The sequence below is a fragment of the Phyllobates terribilis genome, unplaced genomic scaffold, assembly GCF_046119375.1.
Source record: "Phyllobates terribilis strain yellow unplaced genomic scaffold, ASM4611937v1 Scaffold_7__3_contigs__length_470593459, whole genome shotgun sequence".
In the NCBI taxonomy this organism is placed as follows: Eukaryota; Metazoa; Chordata; class Amphibia; order Anura; family Dendrobatidae; genus Phyllobates; species Phyllobates terribilis.
The window spans coordinates 137,244,248-137,261,952 of NW_027362767.1; the positions used below are offsets into that span (position 1 = coordinate 137,244,248).

A 17,705-nucleotide genomic window follows, 5' to 3' on the forward strand; every position below is an offset into this window, starting at 1 on the left:
GACCTCTCCCCAGTGATGTATATACAGTGATATCACCGCTCTATGTCCTGGTGATCGGGGGGTTGTACTGATCACTATAGTGACCTCTCCCCAGTGATGTATATACAGTGATATCACCGCTCTATGTCCTGGTGATCGGGGGGTTGTACTGATCACTATAGTGACCTCTCCCCAGTGATGTACATACAGTGATATCACCGCTCTATGTCCTGGTGATCTGGGTGTAGTACTGATCACTATAGTGACCTCTCCCCAGTGATGTGTATACAGTGATATCACCGCTCTATGTCCTGGTGATCTGGGAGGATACTGATCACTATAGTGACCTCTCCCCAGTGATGTATATACAGTGATATCACCGCTCTATGTCCTGGTGATCGGGGGGTTGTACTGATCACTATAGTGACCTCTCCCCAGTGATGTATATACAGTGATATCACCGCTCTATGTCCTGGTGATCGGGGGGTAGTACTGATCACTATAGTGACCTCTCCCCAGTGATGTACATACAGTGATATCACCGCTCTATGTCCTGGTGATCTGGGTGTAGTACTGATCACTATAGTGACCTCTCCCCAGTGATGTATATACAGTGATATCACCGCTCTATGTCCTGGTGATCGGGGGGGTAGTACTGATCACTATAGTGGTCTCTCCCCAGGGATGTATATACAGTGATATCACTGCTCTATGTCCTGGTGATCGGAGGGTAGTACTGATCACTATAGTGACCTCTCCCCAGTGATGTATATACAGTGATATCACCGCTCTATGTCCTGGTGATCGGAGGGTAGTACTGATCACTATAGTGACCTCTCCCCAGTGATGTATATACAGTGATATCACCGCTCTATATCCTGGTGATCGGAGGGTAGTACTGATCACTATAGTGACCTCTCCCCAGTGATGTATATACAGTGATATCACCGCTCTATGTCCTGGTGATCGGGGGGGTAGTACTGATCACTATAGTGACCTCTCCCCAGTGATGTATATACAGTGATATCACCGCTCTATGTCCTGGTGATCGGGGGGGTAGTACTGATCACTATAGTGACCTCTCCCCAGTGATGTATATACAGTGATATCACCGCTCTATGTCCTGGTGATCGGGGGGTAGTACTGATCACTATAGTGACCTCTCCCCAGTGATGTATATACAGTGATATCACCGCTCTATGTCCTGGTGATCGGGGGGTTGTACTAATCACTATAGTGACCTCTCTATGTCCTGGTGATCGGGGGGGGGGGTTGTACTGATCACTATAGTGACCTCTCTATGTCCCGGTGATCGGGGGGGTTGTACTGATCACTATAGTGACCTCTCTATGTCCTGGTGATAGGGGGGTAATACTGATCACTATAGTGACCTCTCCCCAGTGATGTATATACAGTGATATCACCGCTCTATGTCCTGGTGATCGGGGGGCAGTATTGATCACTATAGTGACCTCTCTATGTCCTGGTGATAGGGGGGTTGTACTGATCACTATAGTGACCTCTCTTTGTCCTGGTGATAGGGGGGTAGTACTGAACACTATGGTGACCTCTACGAGTCCACACGTCCTGCGCTGTATGCGCCTGGCACTGGTCTCCTGGGCTGCAGAAGATTATTTCTGTCTTGTAGACATCAGTGATCATTGACAGTCTGTGTTTTCCTGTCTGTGCCCGGCTCCCGCCTGTTTAGACCTCAGCAGTGTCTTCTTTCTGTGCTCACATGGCCGTGGCAGAATCCGCCCTGGCTCAGCTGTCTTGTGCCCTCAGGCACAGCCAGCCCCTGGCATCAGATTAGAGAGTCAGCGAGAGTCGGGCGTAGCTGGAGGTTCTGCTCTGATGGCCCATTATAGAAGGGCAGGCTAACATGCGGCCCCCTGATATCGCCGTCACGAGCCGTGCCACGTGCCACTGCTTCTTCCTCCTGCCGGGCACATTAACTAGATTCCTGCTCCCCTTTTATAAAATGGGGTCAGAGATTTGGCACCGGTCTGACCACTTCATTACGTGACTGTCCCGCAGGTCTGCCTCATGTGGGGATATAGTGCCAGGAATGTGCCCACCACTAACAATCTAATCCCAAAACCACCAAATAAACTGTAAAGTATTACCATGGACCTGACAGTCGGGCAGTGCCCATGCATAAAACCAATAGGGCAGCATCATAGATCCCACTGGACTTACGCTGAGGTTCCACAAGCTTTAAAATGGGAGAGACCCCGAGAGCGGCCGCTCCACCCACTGCTCGCACCCCTCTCTCCGAAACATCGCAGACGTACTCCACCAGGGGGTGCACAGACTTCACATCCTGGTACGCAAACGACAGGATCTGAGAGGCCGACTGGACGAGGGGCAAGCGGGCAACCCGCAGAACCACGCTGACCTAGACAACAACACATGTATGTAACAGAGAGATGGATGGATCATAGAGAGATAATAGACAGACGGACATGATGCTTACAGTCTGGTTTTCTCCTCTTTCAGCCATTTCCTTTATAAATTTTGTAACTGCAGAAAAGAAAACAATATCTCATAATTAACAAAAAAAAATCAATACTGTTCCTACCAAAGGGTTAAGGACGCAAAAAGATGTTCTGCAGATCTATAGAGAGATCAGTGGTATAATAATCTGCAGGATATATCACCATGTATCTTTTGGGTTAGAGGAGCAATGTCCTGCAGATCTGTGGAGAGGTCATATCTGTATCTAGAAAAGCAGAGCAATAATGTAGCCGCTATGCAAAGGGCAAAGGGAGTAGCACCAAATCTTCAATGGCCAAGGTCAGAAGACTAGTAAAAGAAAGCCCCCGGGTGTAGGGGAGAGCCCCCGGGTGTAGGGGAGAGCCCCCGGGTGTAGCGGAGAGCCCCCGGGTGTAAAGAGAGTGTAGAGGAGAGCACCCGGGTGTAGAGGAGAGCACCCGGGTGTAGAGGAGAGCACCCGGGTGTAGAGGAGTGTAGAGGACAGCACCCGGGTGTAGAGGAGAGCACCCGGGTGTAGAGGAGTGTAGAGGACAGCACCCGTTGTAGGGGAGAGCACCCAGTATAGGGAGCACCTGGGTGTAGAGGACAGCACGAGAGCACCCGGGTGTAGAGGACAGCACCCAGTGTAGGGGAGAGCACCCGGGTGTAGGGGAGAGCACCCGGGTGTAGGGGAGAGCACCCGGGTGTAGGGGACAGCACCCGAGTGTAGGGGAGAGCACCCGAGTGTAGGGGAGAGCACCCGGGTGTAGGTGAGTGTAGAGGACAGCACCCAGTGTAGTGGAGAGCACCAGGGTGTAGGGGAGAGCACCAGGGTGTAGGGGAGTGTAGAGGACAGCACCCGGGTGTAGGGGACAGCACTCGGGTGTAGGGGAGAGCACTCGGGTGTAGGGGAGAGCACTCGGGTGTAGGGGAGAGCACCCGGGTGTAGAGGACAACACCCAGTGTAGAGGACAGTACCCGGGTGTAGAGGACAGCACCCAGTGTAGAGGACAGCACCCAGTGTAGGGGACAGCACCCGGGTGTAGGGGAGAGCACCCGGGTGTAGGGGAGAGCACCCGGGTGTAGAGGAGAGCACCCGGGTGTAGAGGAGAGCACCCGGGTGTAGGGGAGTGTACAGGGCAGCACCCAGTGTAGGGGAGAGCACCAGGGTGTAGGGGAGAGCACCCGGGTGTAGAGGTAGGGGAGAGCACCCAGGTGTAGGGGAGAGCATCCGGGTGTAGGGGAGTGTAGAGGAGAGCACCCGGGTGTAGGGGACAGCACCCGGGTGTAGGGGAGTGTACAGGGCAGCACCCAGTGTAGGGGAGAGCACCAGGTGTAGGGGAGAGCACCAGGGTGTAGGGGAGAGCATCCGGGTGTAGGGGAGTGTAGAGGAGAGCACCTGGGTGTAGGGGACAGCACCCGGGTGTAGGGGAGTGTAGAGGACAACACCCAGTGTAGGGGAGAGCACCCGGGTGTAGAGGAGAGCACCCGGGTGTAGGGGAGAGCACCCGATGTACACCCTCTACACCCAGGTGCGCTCCCCTACACCCGGGTGCTGTCCTCTACACTGGTTGTTGTCCTCTACACTCCCCTACACCCGGGTGCTGTCTCCTACACCTGGTGCTCTCCCTTACACTGGGTGCTGTCCTCTACACTCCCGTACACCCGGGTGCTCTCCTCTAAACCCGGGTGTAGGGGAGTGTAGAGGACAGAACCCAGTGTAGGAGAGAGTACCAGGTGTAGGGGAGAGCACCAGGGTGTAGGGGACAGTACACAGTGTAGAGGACAGTACCCGGGTGTAGAGGACAGTACCCGGGTGTAGAGGAGAGCACCCGGGTGTAGAGGAGAGCACCCAGTGTAGGGGACAGCACCCAGTGTAGAGGAAAGCAGCAGATGTGGAGGACAACACATGGTGTAGTCATCCACATCTCACTCAGGGTAGGGGACAGTACTCAGTGTAGAGGAGAGCACCCAATGTAATGGAGAGGACCCGGCGTAGAGGACAGCACCTGGCGTAGGTTACTCGGAGTAAGTCCCCAGTGTAAGCAGTGTAGAGTACTTACAGTACCCATTGTCTGGGTGGGATTAGTATCCAGTTGCTGATGTCCGGTGGGGGCAGTAACCAGTCTGTCAGGAGTTAGAGGAGGGATGTTCTGCAGTGATCAGTGGTGTAATGATCTGTAGGGCATTTCGGGGTGTATGTATGGGGGGGTACCTGCCTTTCTCCGGAGCTCTCCTCTCTGCCCGGCTGGTTATATTCGGTGCAGGGTGTGTTGTGATTCTCGGCTCCGGCTTTTCCTGTGAATAATTCTGTATCTGCAGAACTAAAGTGTGACCAAAGGAAAAGCCTGACGGGGTGTTATATAAAGGGGAAACCACCGCCGGCCACTGATCTGTGCCGTCATCACCAGGGGCTGACAACCTCTCACACAGGGTGCACAGGCTGGTTGTCAGCAGTAATAAGGTCCCGTGTTGTAGGACTGCAGAGGTCGCTGACCCTCGGACACTATTATAAAAGGTGAATCTTTAATCTGAGGCTTCGGATTATTTACACAATTACAATCATACATTATATACAGGTCGTGTTACTGCAGGAGACGTACGGCCAGCATAGGGTTAAAACAGGCACGGGAGCGAGGGCAGAGAGCGCCTGACACCCACCACAATAGGAAAAAAGTGGGTTGTCAAAAGAGAGGGCAGGAGAAGATGCTGTGAGGGTCCCGCGCTCCTACAGACATCACACGTAGAATTATACAGTGATCACAATCCATTATAAGAAAGTGCAGCCCCAGAAATACGAGTGCCACCCACCGGAGGGCACCAAGGAGTCTGGGTAAGTCAGGCAGGGGGTAGACTTCTCAGGTAGGTGGTGAGATATGGAGGTTTCAGGTGACTAGTCAGGTAGGCGATCAGTCAGGGAGATGGTGACTAGTCAGGGAGGCGGTCAGTCAGGGGGATGGTGACTAGCCAGGGAGGCGGTCAGTCACGGGGATGGTGACTAGCCAGGGAGGCGGTCAGTCGGGGGAATAGTGACTAGCCAGGGAGGCGGTCAGTCAGGGGGATGGTGACTAGCCAGGGAGGCAGTCAGTCACGGGGATGGTGACTAGCCAGGGAGGCGGTCAGTCAGGGAGATGGTGACTAGCCAGGGAGGCGGTCAGTCAGGGGATGGTGACTAGCCAGGGAGGCGGTCAGTCAGGGGGATGGTGACTAGCCAAGGAGGCGGTCAGTCAGGGGGATGGTGACTAGCCAGGGAGGCGGTCAGTCAGGGGGATGGTGACTAGCCAGGGAGGAGGTCAGTCAGGGGGATGGTGACTAGCCAGGGAGGCGGTCAGTCAGGGGGATGGTGACTAGCCAGGGAGGCGGTCAGTCAGGGGGATGGTGACTAGCCAGGGAGGCGGTCAGTCAGGGGGATGGTGACTAGCCAGGGAGGCGGTCAGTCAGGGGGATGGTGACTAGCCAGGGAGGCGGTCAGTCAGGGGGATGGTGACTAGCCAGGGAGGCGGTCAGTCAGGGGGATGGTGACTAGCCAGGGAGGCAGTCAGTCAAAGAGATGGTGACTAGTAAGGGAGTTGGACAGTTGGGAGTGGGTGGCTAGTTATGGAGGCAGCTGTTTGATGGTGACTTGTCAGGGGGGGTGACAAGTCTGTGTGCGGAGTCAGGGCTTCATCTTCAGCCAGGGGTGCAGGATGGTGAGGATGCCCAGTATGGAGGAGGTCAGGCCGCACAGGCCCACCACACCCGGGTTGGTCTTGTACAGTCCCAGTTTGTCCAGCGGGATGAAGAGGTCGCAGGCATTCTTCACAACGTCCAGCAGGAGTGGGGGGTTACCCCGCAGGACGTGCACTAGAAGACGCAGCTGGAGTGCCAGGATGTGCTGCGGAGGGCGATCGCCCCGGGTCACTGCGCCATTCTCCATCTTGGAGGAGGAGCGTTTTGCGCCAGTTTCTGTTTCCATCAGTAATTTTATCTCATAGAGATCACGGCTCAGGTTCATGATGAGAGAGAAAAGGTAATACCTGCGGAGGAGAAGAGAGGGTGACCACCGCTCCACTCACAGCCAGAGCTGTATGTACAATATGAACGGAAAATAAACTCTAGCCTCCTCCAGAGCTGCAACTATAAAGAATGCCACTCGGAAAGAGACTGATGATACATGACTGGTGTGTAAAATAGTGAAAGTAGATATAAAGGTGACTAATTACAAATGCAGCTCTACATGTAACTTGAAATGTGAATGCAGCTATGGAGGTGAGTGGAGTACTATGCTAGTGTTGCAGGTCCATGCAGGAGCGCCCACCTGAAGGAGCGCTGGCTCCACTTCTCCTGGTCCATGTTCTTGGACAGTCCGGTCTTCCCCAACCACAGGATGTTATCGCAGGCGAAGTACATGGCTCTGTTCAGGTGGCTGACGGTGATGCAGAGCCGCAGTACCACATCTGACAGGTGGATGGCGCGCTTCGCTGACTCCAAGGCGTCCACAGAGTTCCCCAGTCTGAACACTGCAGATAGAGGAGGGTGTCTGTAATACGGGAGCCGAGCGGCAGCAGGTGGAGAATACAGAGGGGCAGAGGTGGTACTCACACTTCCGGCCCAGGCTCAGGTGCGCTTCCAACTGTTTGATGGTGGTAATGACATCAGTACTGACCCCATTCTTCTGCAGCGAGTACCCCAATAACGTGCAGGCATACTGGGCCGCTCTGCAAGACACAGAGGTGTGCGGGTAAGAGGGGCGACAAGCAGAGGATGTCACCGGGAGGACTTACCGTGTCACTACAGCCAGTATGGCCGCCATGAGCACATCGCTCCCGGACTGCAGGAAAGGATGTCACCCCCATACCAGACAGAAATCCCCCTCTAAGGAACTACACATCCCAGCATGCCCTGCTCAGCTCACCAGGAGACCACCCGCTGGGACTCACTAGAGGCTGCACGGGAGCCGCTGATCTCACACAGAGGCCCGGGTCCCACTAGCGAATCATATCCGAGGCGAGACCGCCAAATGCAATATGCTGATGACCCTCAGCTCCTGTCTCTGCTGCGGGCGTGAGCTGTCAGTGCTCTGTGCTCCTGTCTCTGCTGCGGGTGTGAGCTGACTGTCAGTGCTCTGTGCTCCTATCTCTGCTGCGGGTGTGAGCTGAATGTCAGTGCTCTGTGCTCCTGTCTCTGCTGCGGGCGTGAGCTGAATGTCAGTGCTCTGTGCTCCTGACTCTGCTGCGGGCGTGAGCTGAATGTCAGTGCTCTGTGCTCCTGTCTCTGCTGCGGCCGTGAGCTGAATGTCAGTGCTCTGTGCTCCTGTCTCTGCTGCGGGCGTGAGTTGAATGTCAGCGCTCTCTGCTCCTGTCTCTGCTGCGGGCGTGAGCTGTCAGTGCTTTGTGCTCCTGTCTCTGCTGTGGGCGTGAGCTGACTGTCAGTGCTCTGTGCTCCTGTCTCTGCTGAGAGCGTGAGCTGACTGTCAGTGCTCTGTGCTCCAGTCTCTGCTGCAGGCGTGAGCTGTCACTGCTCTGTGCTCCTGTCTCTGCTGTGGGCGTGAGCTGACTCTCAGTGCTCTGTGCTCCTGCTCTGCTGCGGGCGTGAGCTGACTGTGAGGGCTCTGTGCTCCTGTCTCTGCTGCGGGTGTGAGCTGACTGTCAGTGCTCTGTGCTCCTATCTCTGCTGCGGGTGTGAGCTGAATGTCAGTGCTCTGTGCTCCTGTCTCTGCTGCGGGCGTGAGCTGTCAGTGCTTTGTGCTCCTGTCTCTGCTGCGGGCGTGAGTTGACTGTCAGTGCTCTGTGCTCCTGTCTCTGCTGAGAGCGTGAGCTGACTGTCAGTGCTCTGTGCTCCAGTCTCTGCTGCGGGCGTGAGCTGACTGTCAGTGCTCTGTGCTCCTGTCTCTGCTGCAGGCGTGAGCTGACTGTCACTGCTCTGTGCTCCTGTCTCTGCTGTGGGCGTGAGCTGACTCTCAGTGCTCTGTGCTCCTGCTCTGCTGCGGGCGTGAGCTGACTGTGAGGGCTCTGTGCTCCTGTCTCTGCTGCGGGCATGAGCTGACTGTCAGTGCTCCGTGCTCCTGTCACTGCTGCGGGTATGAGCTGACTGTCAGTGCTCTGTGCTCCTGTGTCTGCTGCGGACGTGCGCTGACTGTCAGTGCTCTGTGCTCCTGTGTCTGCTGCGGACGTGCGCTGACTGTCATTGCTCTGTGCTCCTGCTCTGTTGCGGACGTGCGCTGACTGTCAGTGCTTTGTGCTCCTGTCTCTGCTGCGGGCGTGAGCTGACTGTCAGTGCTCTGTGCTCCTGTCTCTGCTGAGAGCGTGAGCTGACTGTCAGTGCTCTGTGCTCCGGTCTCTGCTTTGGGCGTGAGCTGACTGTCAAGGATCTGTGCTCCTGTCTCTACTTTGGGCGTGAGCTGACTGTCAGTGCTCTGTGCTCCAGTCTCTGCTGCGGGCGTGAGCTGACTGTCAGTGCTCTGTGCTCCTGTCTCTGCTGCAGGCGTGAGCTGACTGTCACTGCTCTGTGCTCCTGTCTCTGCTGTGGGCGTGAGCTGACTCTCAGTGCTCTGTGCTCCTGCTCTGCTGCGGGCGTGAGCTGACTGTGAGGGCTCTGTGCTCCTGTCTCTGCTGCGGGCGTGAGCTGACTGTCAGTGCTCCGTGCTCCTGTCACTGCTGCGGGTGTGAGCTGACTGTCAGTGCTCCTGTCTCTGCTGCAGGTGTGAGCTGACTGTCAGTGCTCTGTGCTCCTGTGTCTGCTGCGGACGTGCGTTGACTGTCATTGCTCTGTGCTCCTGTCTCTGCTGCGGGTGTGAGCTGTCACTGCTCTGTGCTCCTGTCTCTGCTGCGGGCGTGAGCTGACTGTCAGTGCTCTGTGCTCCTGTCTCTGCTGCAGGCATGAGCTGACTGTCAGTGCTCCTGTCTCTGCTGCGGGTGTGAGCTGACTCTCAGTGCTCTGCGCTCCTGTCTCTGCTGTGGGTGTGAGCTGTCAGTGCTCTGTGCTCCTATCTCTGCTGCGGGTGTGATCAGAGTGTCAGTGCTCTGTGCTCCTGCGGGCGTGAGCTGTCAGTGCTCTATGCTCCTGTCTCTGCTGCAGGCATGAGGTGACTGTCAGTGCTCTGTGCTCCTGTCTGCTGCGGGCGTGAGCTGACTGTCAGTGCTTTGTGCTCCTGTCTCTGCTGCGGGCGTGAGCTGTCACTGCTCTGTGCTCCTGCTCTGTTGCGGGCGTGAGCAGTCAGTGCTCTGTGCTCCAGTCTCTGCTGCGGGCGTGAGCTGTCAGTGCTCTGTGCTCCAGTCTCTGCTGAGGGCGTGAGCTGACTGTCAGTGCTTTGTGCTCCTGTCTCTGCTGCGGGCGTGAGCTGTCACTGCTCTGTGCTCCTGCTCTGCTGCGGGCGTGAGCTGACTGTCACTGCTCTGTGCTCCTGTCTCTGCAGCGGGTGTGATCAGAGTGTCAGTGCTCTGTGCTCCTGTCTCTGCTGCGGGCGTGAGCTGACTGTCACTGCTCTGTGCTCCTGTCTCTGCTGCGGGCATAAGCTGACTGTCAAGGATCTGTGCTCCTGTCTCTGCTTTGGGCGTGAGCTGACTGTCAGTGCTCTGTGCTCCAGTCTCTGCTGCGGGCGTGAGCTGACTGTCACTGCTCTGTGCTCCTGTCTCTGCTGCGGGCGTGAGCTGACTGTCACTGCTCTGTGCTCCTGTCTCTGCTGCGGGCGTGAGCTGTCAAGGATCTGTGCTCCTGTCTCTGCTTTGGGCGTGAGCTGACTGTCAGTGCTCTGTGCTCCAGTCTCTGCTGCGGGCGTGAGCTGTCAGTGCTCTGTGCTCCTGTCTCTGCTGCGGGCGTGAGCTGACAGTCAGTGCTCTGTGCTCCAGTCTCTGCTGCGGGCGTGAGCTGTCAGTGCTCTGTGCTCTTGTCTCTGCGGCGGGCGTGAGCTGACTGTCAGTGCTTTGTGCTCCTGTCTCTGCTGCGGGTGTGAGCCGTCACTGCTCTGTGCTCCTGCTCTGTTGCGGGTGTGAGCTGTCAGTGCTCTGTGCTCCTGTCTATGCTGCGGGCGTGAGCTGACTGTCACTGCTCTGTGCTCCTGTCTCTGCTGCGGGCGTGAGCTGACTGTCAGTGCTCTGTGCTCCTGTCTCTGCTGCGGGCGTGAGCTGACTGTCAGTGCTCCGGTCCTCTCACATCAGGGAATCTGCGGAAGAGAAGCAGAAAGTAATTTCTCCATCTCCTCTGTTGCTGGCGTCGGTGGGAATCGCACTGCACTCGTATGATATCCGAGTGCAGTGCTATGTTTCACATGCACCCATAGACTTATATACGTGCGATCTGAATCCAGCGTGCTGCTCTTTTTTTAGTCTGATTGCGAACTGATTGGAGCAGGAAAAAAAAAACACAAATGAGAACACGAGCAGAAGCTCACAAGGGGGCGCCACGCCGGACATGGACTCCTAGATCTGTGTGTAATGAAAGAGCCAAACAGTGCGACACCACAAAGCACAGCGACCCCGGACTGCTGCACCACGGAGAAAGGAGCCGGTGTACTGACCAGGGAGAACCGCGCCCCGCATCTAATCCCATCATGTGTGATACTGTCTGCTGTATCTAATCCCGTCCGGTGTGATACTGTCTGCTGTGTCTAATCCCGTCCGGTGTGATACTGTCTGCTGTGTCTAATCCCGTCCGGTGTGATACTGTCTGCTGTGTCTAATCCCGTCCGGTGTGATACTGTCTGCTGTGTCTAATCCCGTCCGGTGTGATACTGTCTGCTGTATCTAATCCTGTCCGGTGTGATACTGTCTGCTCTATCTAATCCCGTCCGATGTGATACTGTCTGCTGTATCTAATCCCGTCTGATGTGATACTGTCTGCTGTATCTAATCCCGTCTGATGTGATACTGTCTGCTGTATCTAATCCTGTCCGGTGTGATACTGTCTGCTGTGTCTAATCCCGTCCGGTGTGATACTGTCTGCTGTGTCTAATCCCGTCCGGTGTGATACTGTTTGCTGTATCTAATCCCGTCTGATGTGATACTGTCTGCTGTATCTAATCCCGTCTGATGTGATACTGTCTGCTGTATCTAATCCCGTCTGAAGTGATACTGTCTGCTGTATCTAATCCTGTCCAATGTGATACTGTCTGCTGTATCTAATCCTGTCCGGTGTGATACTGTCTGCTGCGTCTAATCCCGTCTGATGTGATACTGTCTGCTGTATCTAATCCCGTCCGGTGTGATACTGTCTGCTGTATCTAATCCTGTCCGGTGTGATACTGTCTGTCGTATCTAATCCTCTCCTGTGTGACACTGTCTGCTGAGCTGTATCTAGGCCCTTGCTGAGCCTTGTAGTCCTCCGCGGTCATTCTTGTATTTGTGGTTCTATCTATCTGCAGGGTATGCTGGGCTCAGTAGTAGTGGCCGGGGAGGTCACCTGAGGAGCCGCTCCTTGGCCTGGCTCTGGCTGCTGAACCGGACCCAGGAGTCCATGCGTGTCCGCGGGCTGCACTCAGAGTGTAAAGATCACAAGAGCGCACTTCCGGGAGGAGGACGGGGCGCAGGTGGAGCCAAACCTCCTGAAAGCGCGGAACTAGGGATTGGCAACCTACAACTATTGTACGGAATAGGCTGCGCGCGTCACTATGACAACCTCGACACGCCTCCGCCTGCTATCAGGCTTATGATATGTTCTCCAGCTCTTGTTACCTTATTTGTATTATCCCAATGGTAGAGATGGGAAAGCGTCTGATTAGCTAATATCACTCAGCCCCGCTCATCCACAATCCTTTTATTGCACGATCTAACTCCGCCCCGTCTAGTTTTGCCGTCTCTGATTGGTGCCGGAGATAATGGCTAATTGGTGTTATTATCCTGTCCCGTTACTTCTAGGTCAGGCCACACCCACTATAGTTAAAGGTGGAAGGTGATTGGATAGCAGCACGTAGCCCCTCCTTTTTACTTGTATGAGTGACAGCTTAGCCTGCGTGTCCCGTTATCTCGCTGAAGTGTCCCGCCCCTTCTGCAGGTCGCGGCTGCTGATTGGTTGTCAGTTTGAGTGACAGCTCCGTCTCCTTAGTCCCGTTATTCGCCCATGGAGTCTCTCCGTTCTCAGCGGTTACAGCCGGGGGTCGGCCCCGGGGTGTCTACGGGCTCCCTGCGCTCCCTGCGGCCCGGAGTCACCGGGGGCTCGTACCCCACCTCGCAGGCCTCGGCCCCTCCGCCCCCGCTCGGCCTGGGGATCCCGGGGAGTGCGGGCAGCCCGGCGGTGCTGCGGGAGGCGGTGGAGGCTGTGGTGCGGAGCTTCGCCAAACACACCCAGGGCTACGGGCGAGGTGAGAGGCGGCGGGGCCGGCAGTGCTGCCGGGGGTCTGTGGGGGGCTCTCCTGTGTATGGGGGGCGGAGAGTGGCCCCAAACACCCGGGAAGGGCCCTGCCTGTGACCCACAAAGCGGATGGGATATTGGGGGCTGGAGGGCTCCTGAATAGGACGAAGTGGGGGCTGGAGGGCTCTTGGATGGGGGGCTGGAGGGCTCCTGAATGGAGGGACAGGGGGGGGGGGTGCCGGAGGTCTGTGGCACAGGGGGCTCCTGAATGGGGGGGCAGGGAGGGGTGCTGGTGGGCTCCTGAAATATAGGCTTGATACCGTCCTGACATGAATATGGGGGCGCAGCGTCCCCCCAGTGGCTCTCACATGTGATCTTCTCCGCAGTGAACGTGGTGGAGGCGCTGCAGGAGTTCTGGCAGATGAAGCAGACGCGGGGGGCGGAGCTGAAGAACGGCGCCCTGGTGGTGTACGAGATGGTGCCGTCTAACAGCCCGCCGTACGTCTGCTACGTCACCCTGCCCGGGGGCAGCTGCTTCGGGAGCTTCCAGGTACCGGCTGCCGGACGCCCGCTGTGTCATTTCCATTTTTCGCTGTTTTTCCTTATTGAATTTATTTTCTGTCTAGTTCTGTCCAACTAAAGCGGAAGCGCGAAGAAGTGCGGCGAAGATCGCGCTGATGAACTCCGTGTTCAACGAGCACCCGTCCCGCAGGATCACAGACGAGTTCATAGAGAAGAGCGTCTGCGAGGCCCTGGCCACGTTCAACGTAAGGGACGCCCTCACACAGAGTGACGAATCCCCCCTGTACGGGCCGGATGCAGCTTGACGAATGCTGCCCCCTGTATGGGCCGAACGCGGCGTGACGAATCCCATTCCCCCCCCCCTCCCCCCGACAGGCCGGACATGGCGTGACAGTTACAAAGTAAGGACATCAGCGGCACAAATCCCTCCTGTGCTGACTGTTTGGTACAATGTATCAGTGCAGGAGGAATATATGGGATTGTAGAGATGCTGTGACAACAAGATATCACCATTTTCTGACTACTGAATGTTCCCATTAGCTGACGGTTGTACAGCTCCTCGCTGCTGGACAAAGTTTCCTTTGTTTCGCTCATGTGATCGGCATCGGAAAATCGCCCCATATTCTCTAATAAATTAATTTTGTATGCTGGTATTTCTCTGCCCCACCCCGGTGCGTCCTGTCACGCTCGTCGGAAGGTTACGAGAATTGGAGGCACTGGTTTAATTTTAGTCTCGTTACAATGACACCCACGAAGCCTCTGAGAACAATTAGTGCGGACGGCCGCTGATCTCTCCCAGAAAATGCCTCCCCTCCAAATGTGGTGTCACCAATTAAAAGCAGATGATCCCGACAGCAACAATGTAATAGTCTGCAGATGTCACTGCCAACGCTGAGTCCTCCCATCTGTCTGTCCTCATAGGGGAACCGCGAGGAAGCCGACAACCCCAACACAGGAATCGGGGCCTTCCGGTTCATGCTGGAGTCCAACAAGGGCAAATCCATGCTGGAATTCCAGGTATACACCGACCAGAGAAGAGGGCAACACTGACTGATCGTACTGCCCCCTATGTACAAGAATGTAACTACTATAATACTGCCCCCTATGTACAAGAATGTAACTACTATACTGCTTTCTTTCCTAGGAGCTGATGACTGTCTTTCAGCTCTTGCACTGGAATGGCAGCCTAAAAGCGATGAGGGAACGTCAGTGCTCCCGTCAGGTCTGGTTTCGTTCCGCTTTTGTTATCTTCACTCTTTATTCACTTGTGTCCTGATCAGCTGATGTTTGTCTTCTGTGCAGGAGGTGTTGGCTCACTACTCTCATCGGGCACTGGATGATGATATGAGGAACCAGATGGCCATGGACTGGGTGAACCGGGAGCAGGACATCCCCGGGATCCTCACCAGAGAGCTAGCCGCAACCGAGAGGCAACTTGATGAGGCTCGGCTCGCTGGAAAGGAGCTGCGCTACCACAAGGAAAAGAAGGATATCCTGATGCTTGCTGCTGGGCAGTTGGGGAACATTCACTCCTCCAGCTGCTAGGCTGGGATGGCAGGCTCTGCTCCCTGTGATTGGCATTGTTATGAAGGAGACCCTGGGCACCTAACAGAACTTACAGTGTACAACGCCCTGCATACCTCTCTGGTGCCTCCAGAGCAAAATCCAGAGTGTTTCTTCGAAAGGAAACCTGTTACCAGGACTGACCCGATAACACCAAACTAAACTCCCCAAGCTCCCAGGGGTGGAACGTATAAAAACACTGCACCAGTTAAGTAAAGGGCATATGTAGTGACTTTCCACTAAGCAGTGAGCATTTGTGGCTGGTCCGCAGTTCAGGAAGGCATCATGTGACCCAGTTTTGTGGGTTCTGTCCTGGTGTCGGGGATGACTGGAGAGGTTTTGGGAGCTGTACACTGTAACTTCTTCTTCATACATTATTAACAAACCCCAGAACTAGAGACTTGTGTTAATATTCAGGCCGGCGTCAGCTATTACTCATATTCTGTCGCCACCTTGGCTCCGACGGCAGCACTGAATACACTACCGTGGTATAGAGTATTGCTGGCCGGGCAGCACGCCCGTGCCCTCCTGCTGCGGTCCCGGCTTTGCACATGTTTGTACGCGCGCCGTGGTTTATACTCCGGTGACCTGTGTCTTGTCTACGTCTTTTATATATATATATATATTCTATATTTTGATAGCCGTTCTGCGCTGCCTGCAGTCTTAGGCTTCACCCCTTCTGCTTGCCCGCGGCCTGTGCCCAGGGCCGGGGGGGGGGGGGGATTTTTATAAGTGTCGGATTTTTTTTTAGTATTTTCACTTCTGTATCTTTTATACGTAGAATGAATGAGGGGACTGTGTGTAAATGTGGGGGAAGGGCTTAACAAGACAGATTAGTATTGTCTGCCGCCGTGTATTAGACCGTCCTGCACTCGCGTATCACAAGCACAGCCTGAAGGCACAACAGAAGGGAGCTGTGCATAGACGACATGAGAATGTACTCCAAAAAAAATGTCAGGAAGCTAAACTGGCCACTCAGGTGCAATCTTTTCTCTACCTCCTAATCAGCCTTCTCTTCCCTGGTCATGTGTCCATGTCTTAGGGAGGCATAGGTCATAGATGATGTGTCTCAGCGCCTCCACCATTAAGCTTCTATTACAGGAGCACAGAACTCCCTGGCCGTGCATGCTCCATAGAGGATGTCTCTCACACCTCCATCATTAAGCTTCTATTACACCAGCACAGAACTCCCTGGCCGTGCATGCTCCATAGAGGATGTGTCTCAGCGCCTCCACCATTAAGCTTCTATTACACCAGCACAGAACTCCCTGACCGTGCATGCTCCATAGAGGATGTGTCTCACACCTCCATCATTAAACTTCTATTACACGAGCACAGAACTCCCTGGCCGTGCATGCTCCATAGAGTTAAGCTTCTATTACACGAGCACACAACTCCCTAACCATGCATGCTCCATAGAGGATGTGTCTCACACCTCCGTCATTAAGCTTCTATTACACCAGCACAGAACTCCCTGGCCGTGCATGCTCCATAGAGGATGTGTCTCACACCTCTGTCATTAAGCTTCTATTACACCAGCACAGAACTCCCTGGGTGTGCATGCTCACCTCTGTCATTAAGCTTCTATTACACCAGCACAGAACTCCCTGGGCGTGCATGCTCCATAGAGGATGTGTCTCACACCTCTGTCATTAAGCTTCTATTACACCAGCACAGAACTCCCTGGGTGTGCATGCTCACCTCTGTCATTAAGCTTCTATTACACCAGCACAGAACTCCCTGGCCGTGCATGCTCCATAGAGGATGTGTCTCACACCTCCGTCATTAAGCTTCTATTACACCAGCACAGAACTCCCTGACCGTGCATGCTCCATAGAGGATGCGTCTCACACCTCCGTCATTAAGCTTCTATTACACCAGCACAGAACTCCCTGACCGTGCATGCTCCATAGAGGATGCGTCTCACACCTCCGTCATTAAGCTTCTATTACACCAGCACAGAACTCCCTGGGCGTGCATGCTCCATAGAGGATGCGTCTCACACCTCCGTCATTAAGCTTCTATTACACCAGCACAGAACTCCCTGACCGTGCATGCTCCATAGAGGATGCGTCTCACACCTCCGTCATTAAGCTTCTATTACACCAGCACAGAACTCCCTGACCGTGCATGCTCCATAGAGGATGCGTCTCACACCTCCGTCATTAAGCTTCTATTACACCAGCACAGAACTCCCTGACCGTGCATGCTCCATAGAGGATGCGTCTCACACCTCCGTCATTAAGCTTCTATTACACCAGCACAGAACTCCCTGGGCGTGCATGCTCCATAGAGGATGTGTCTCACACATCCATCATTAAGTTTCTAACCCTTAGATCAGGAATAGGACAGACATTTATAGGACATTTCATAACTTTCCCAAATTCTTATGAAAAAATGTTCCCCACAAACTGCATTGAACTACTGTACCCAATTTATTATATATTTTAGGAGTCGGAGTTGGTTCATTTTATACCGACTCCACCAAAATGGGCTCCGCTTCCACAGCCCTGGTGGTGAGACACATCCTCTATGGAGCATGCACGGCCAGGGAGTTCTGTGCTGGTGTAATAGAAGCTTCATGATGGAGGCTCAGAGATACATTATTGTACAGGCACCAGACAGTAGGTTCAGGCATGGCTGCTGGACATAACATGACAGGAGCACATACTGAGACGTGGCCTTCAGGGTCAGGTGCTGCCATTCAGCCCTGGACATAGTGTGACCAGTGAGTAGAGTGCTGGGTATGGTGGTAGGACATTGGGAGATCTCAGGAAGGTGGCAGGGCCCATAATAATAATGTCATCTTTGCTTGCCCCCCCCCCGATCATACAGGGGGGATTCTGCCAAGTATTGAAATATATCCAGACTCCCTGTGCCCTCACAGATGCCCTAATAATTCT

The 17,705-nt window shown here is 54.8% G+C and overlaps 3 protein-coding genes across 3 annotated transcripts in view; 1 reads left to right on the forward strand and 2 right to left on the reverse strand.

Moving 5' to 3' along the window:
- Window positions 1-4,819, reverse strand: part of LOC141153948 (perilipin-2-like) — a 31,444-nt gene extending 26,625 nt beyond the window's left edge. Inside the window, exons 1-3 of the mRNA XM_073639257.1 lie at window positions 4,674-4,819; window positions 2,456-2,502; window positions 2,179-2,377 (exon numbers count right to left, since the gene is read on the reverse strand). Of these exons, the coding sequence (XP_073495358.1) occupies window positions 2,179-2,377; window positions 2,456-2,482 (226 nt within the window). The 5' untranslated portion in view covers window positions 2,483-2,502; window positions 4,674-4,819. The remainder of the gene's footprint in view (window positions 1-2,178; window positions 2,378-2,455; window positions 2,503-4,673) is intronic.
- Window positions 4,820-4,963: 144 nt separating this feature from the next.
- Window positions 4,964-11,967, reverse strand: PEX11B (peroxisomal biogenesis factor 11 beta). Its single transcript, XM_073639260.1, has 4 exons — window positions 11,830-11,967; window positions 7,036-7,151; window positions 6,752-6,953; window positions 4,964-6,470 (listed from the first exon to the last, which is right to left on the reverse strand). The coding sequence occupies exons 1-4, from the start codon at window positions 11,883-11,885 to the stop codon at window positions 6,110-6,112; spliced, it is 735 nt and encodes a 244-aa protein (XP_073495361.1). The 5' UTR covers window positions 11,886-11,967; the 3' UTR covers window positions 4,964-6,109.
- A 443-nt stretch (window positions 11,968-12,410) lies between these two features.
- LIX1L (limb and CNS expressed 1 like) lies at window positions 12,411-17,131 on the forward strand. Its single transcript, XM_073639261.1, has 6 exons — window positions 12,411-12,727; window positions 13,104-13,267; window positions 13,344-13,484; window positions 14,161-14,256; window positions 14,384-14,461; window positions 14,542-17,131. Exons 1-6 carry the CDS (start codon window positions 12,487-12,489, stop codon window positions 14,782-14,784), a joined length of 963 nt encoding a protein of 320 aa, XP_073495362.1. The 5' UTR covers window positions 12,411-12,486; the 3' UTR covers window positions 14,785-17,131.
- Window positions 17,132-17,705: the final 574 nt, after the last annotated feature.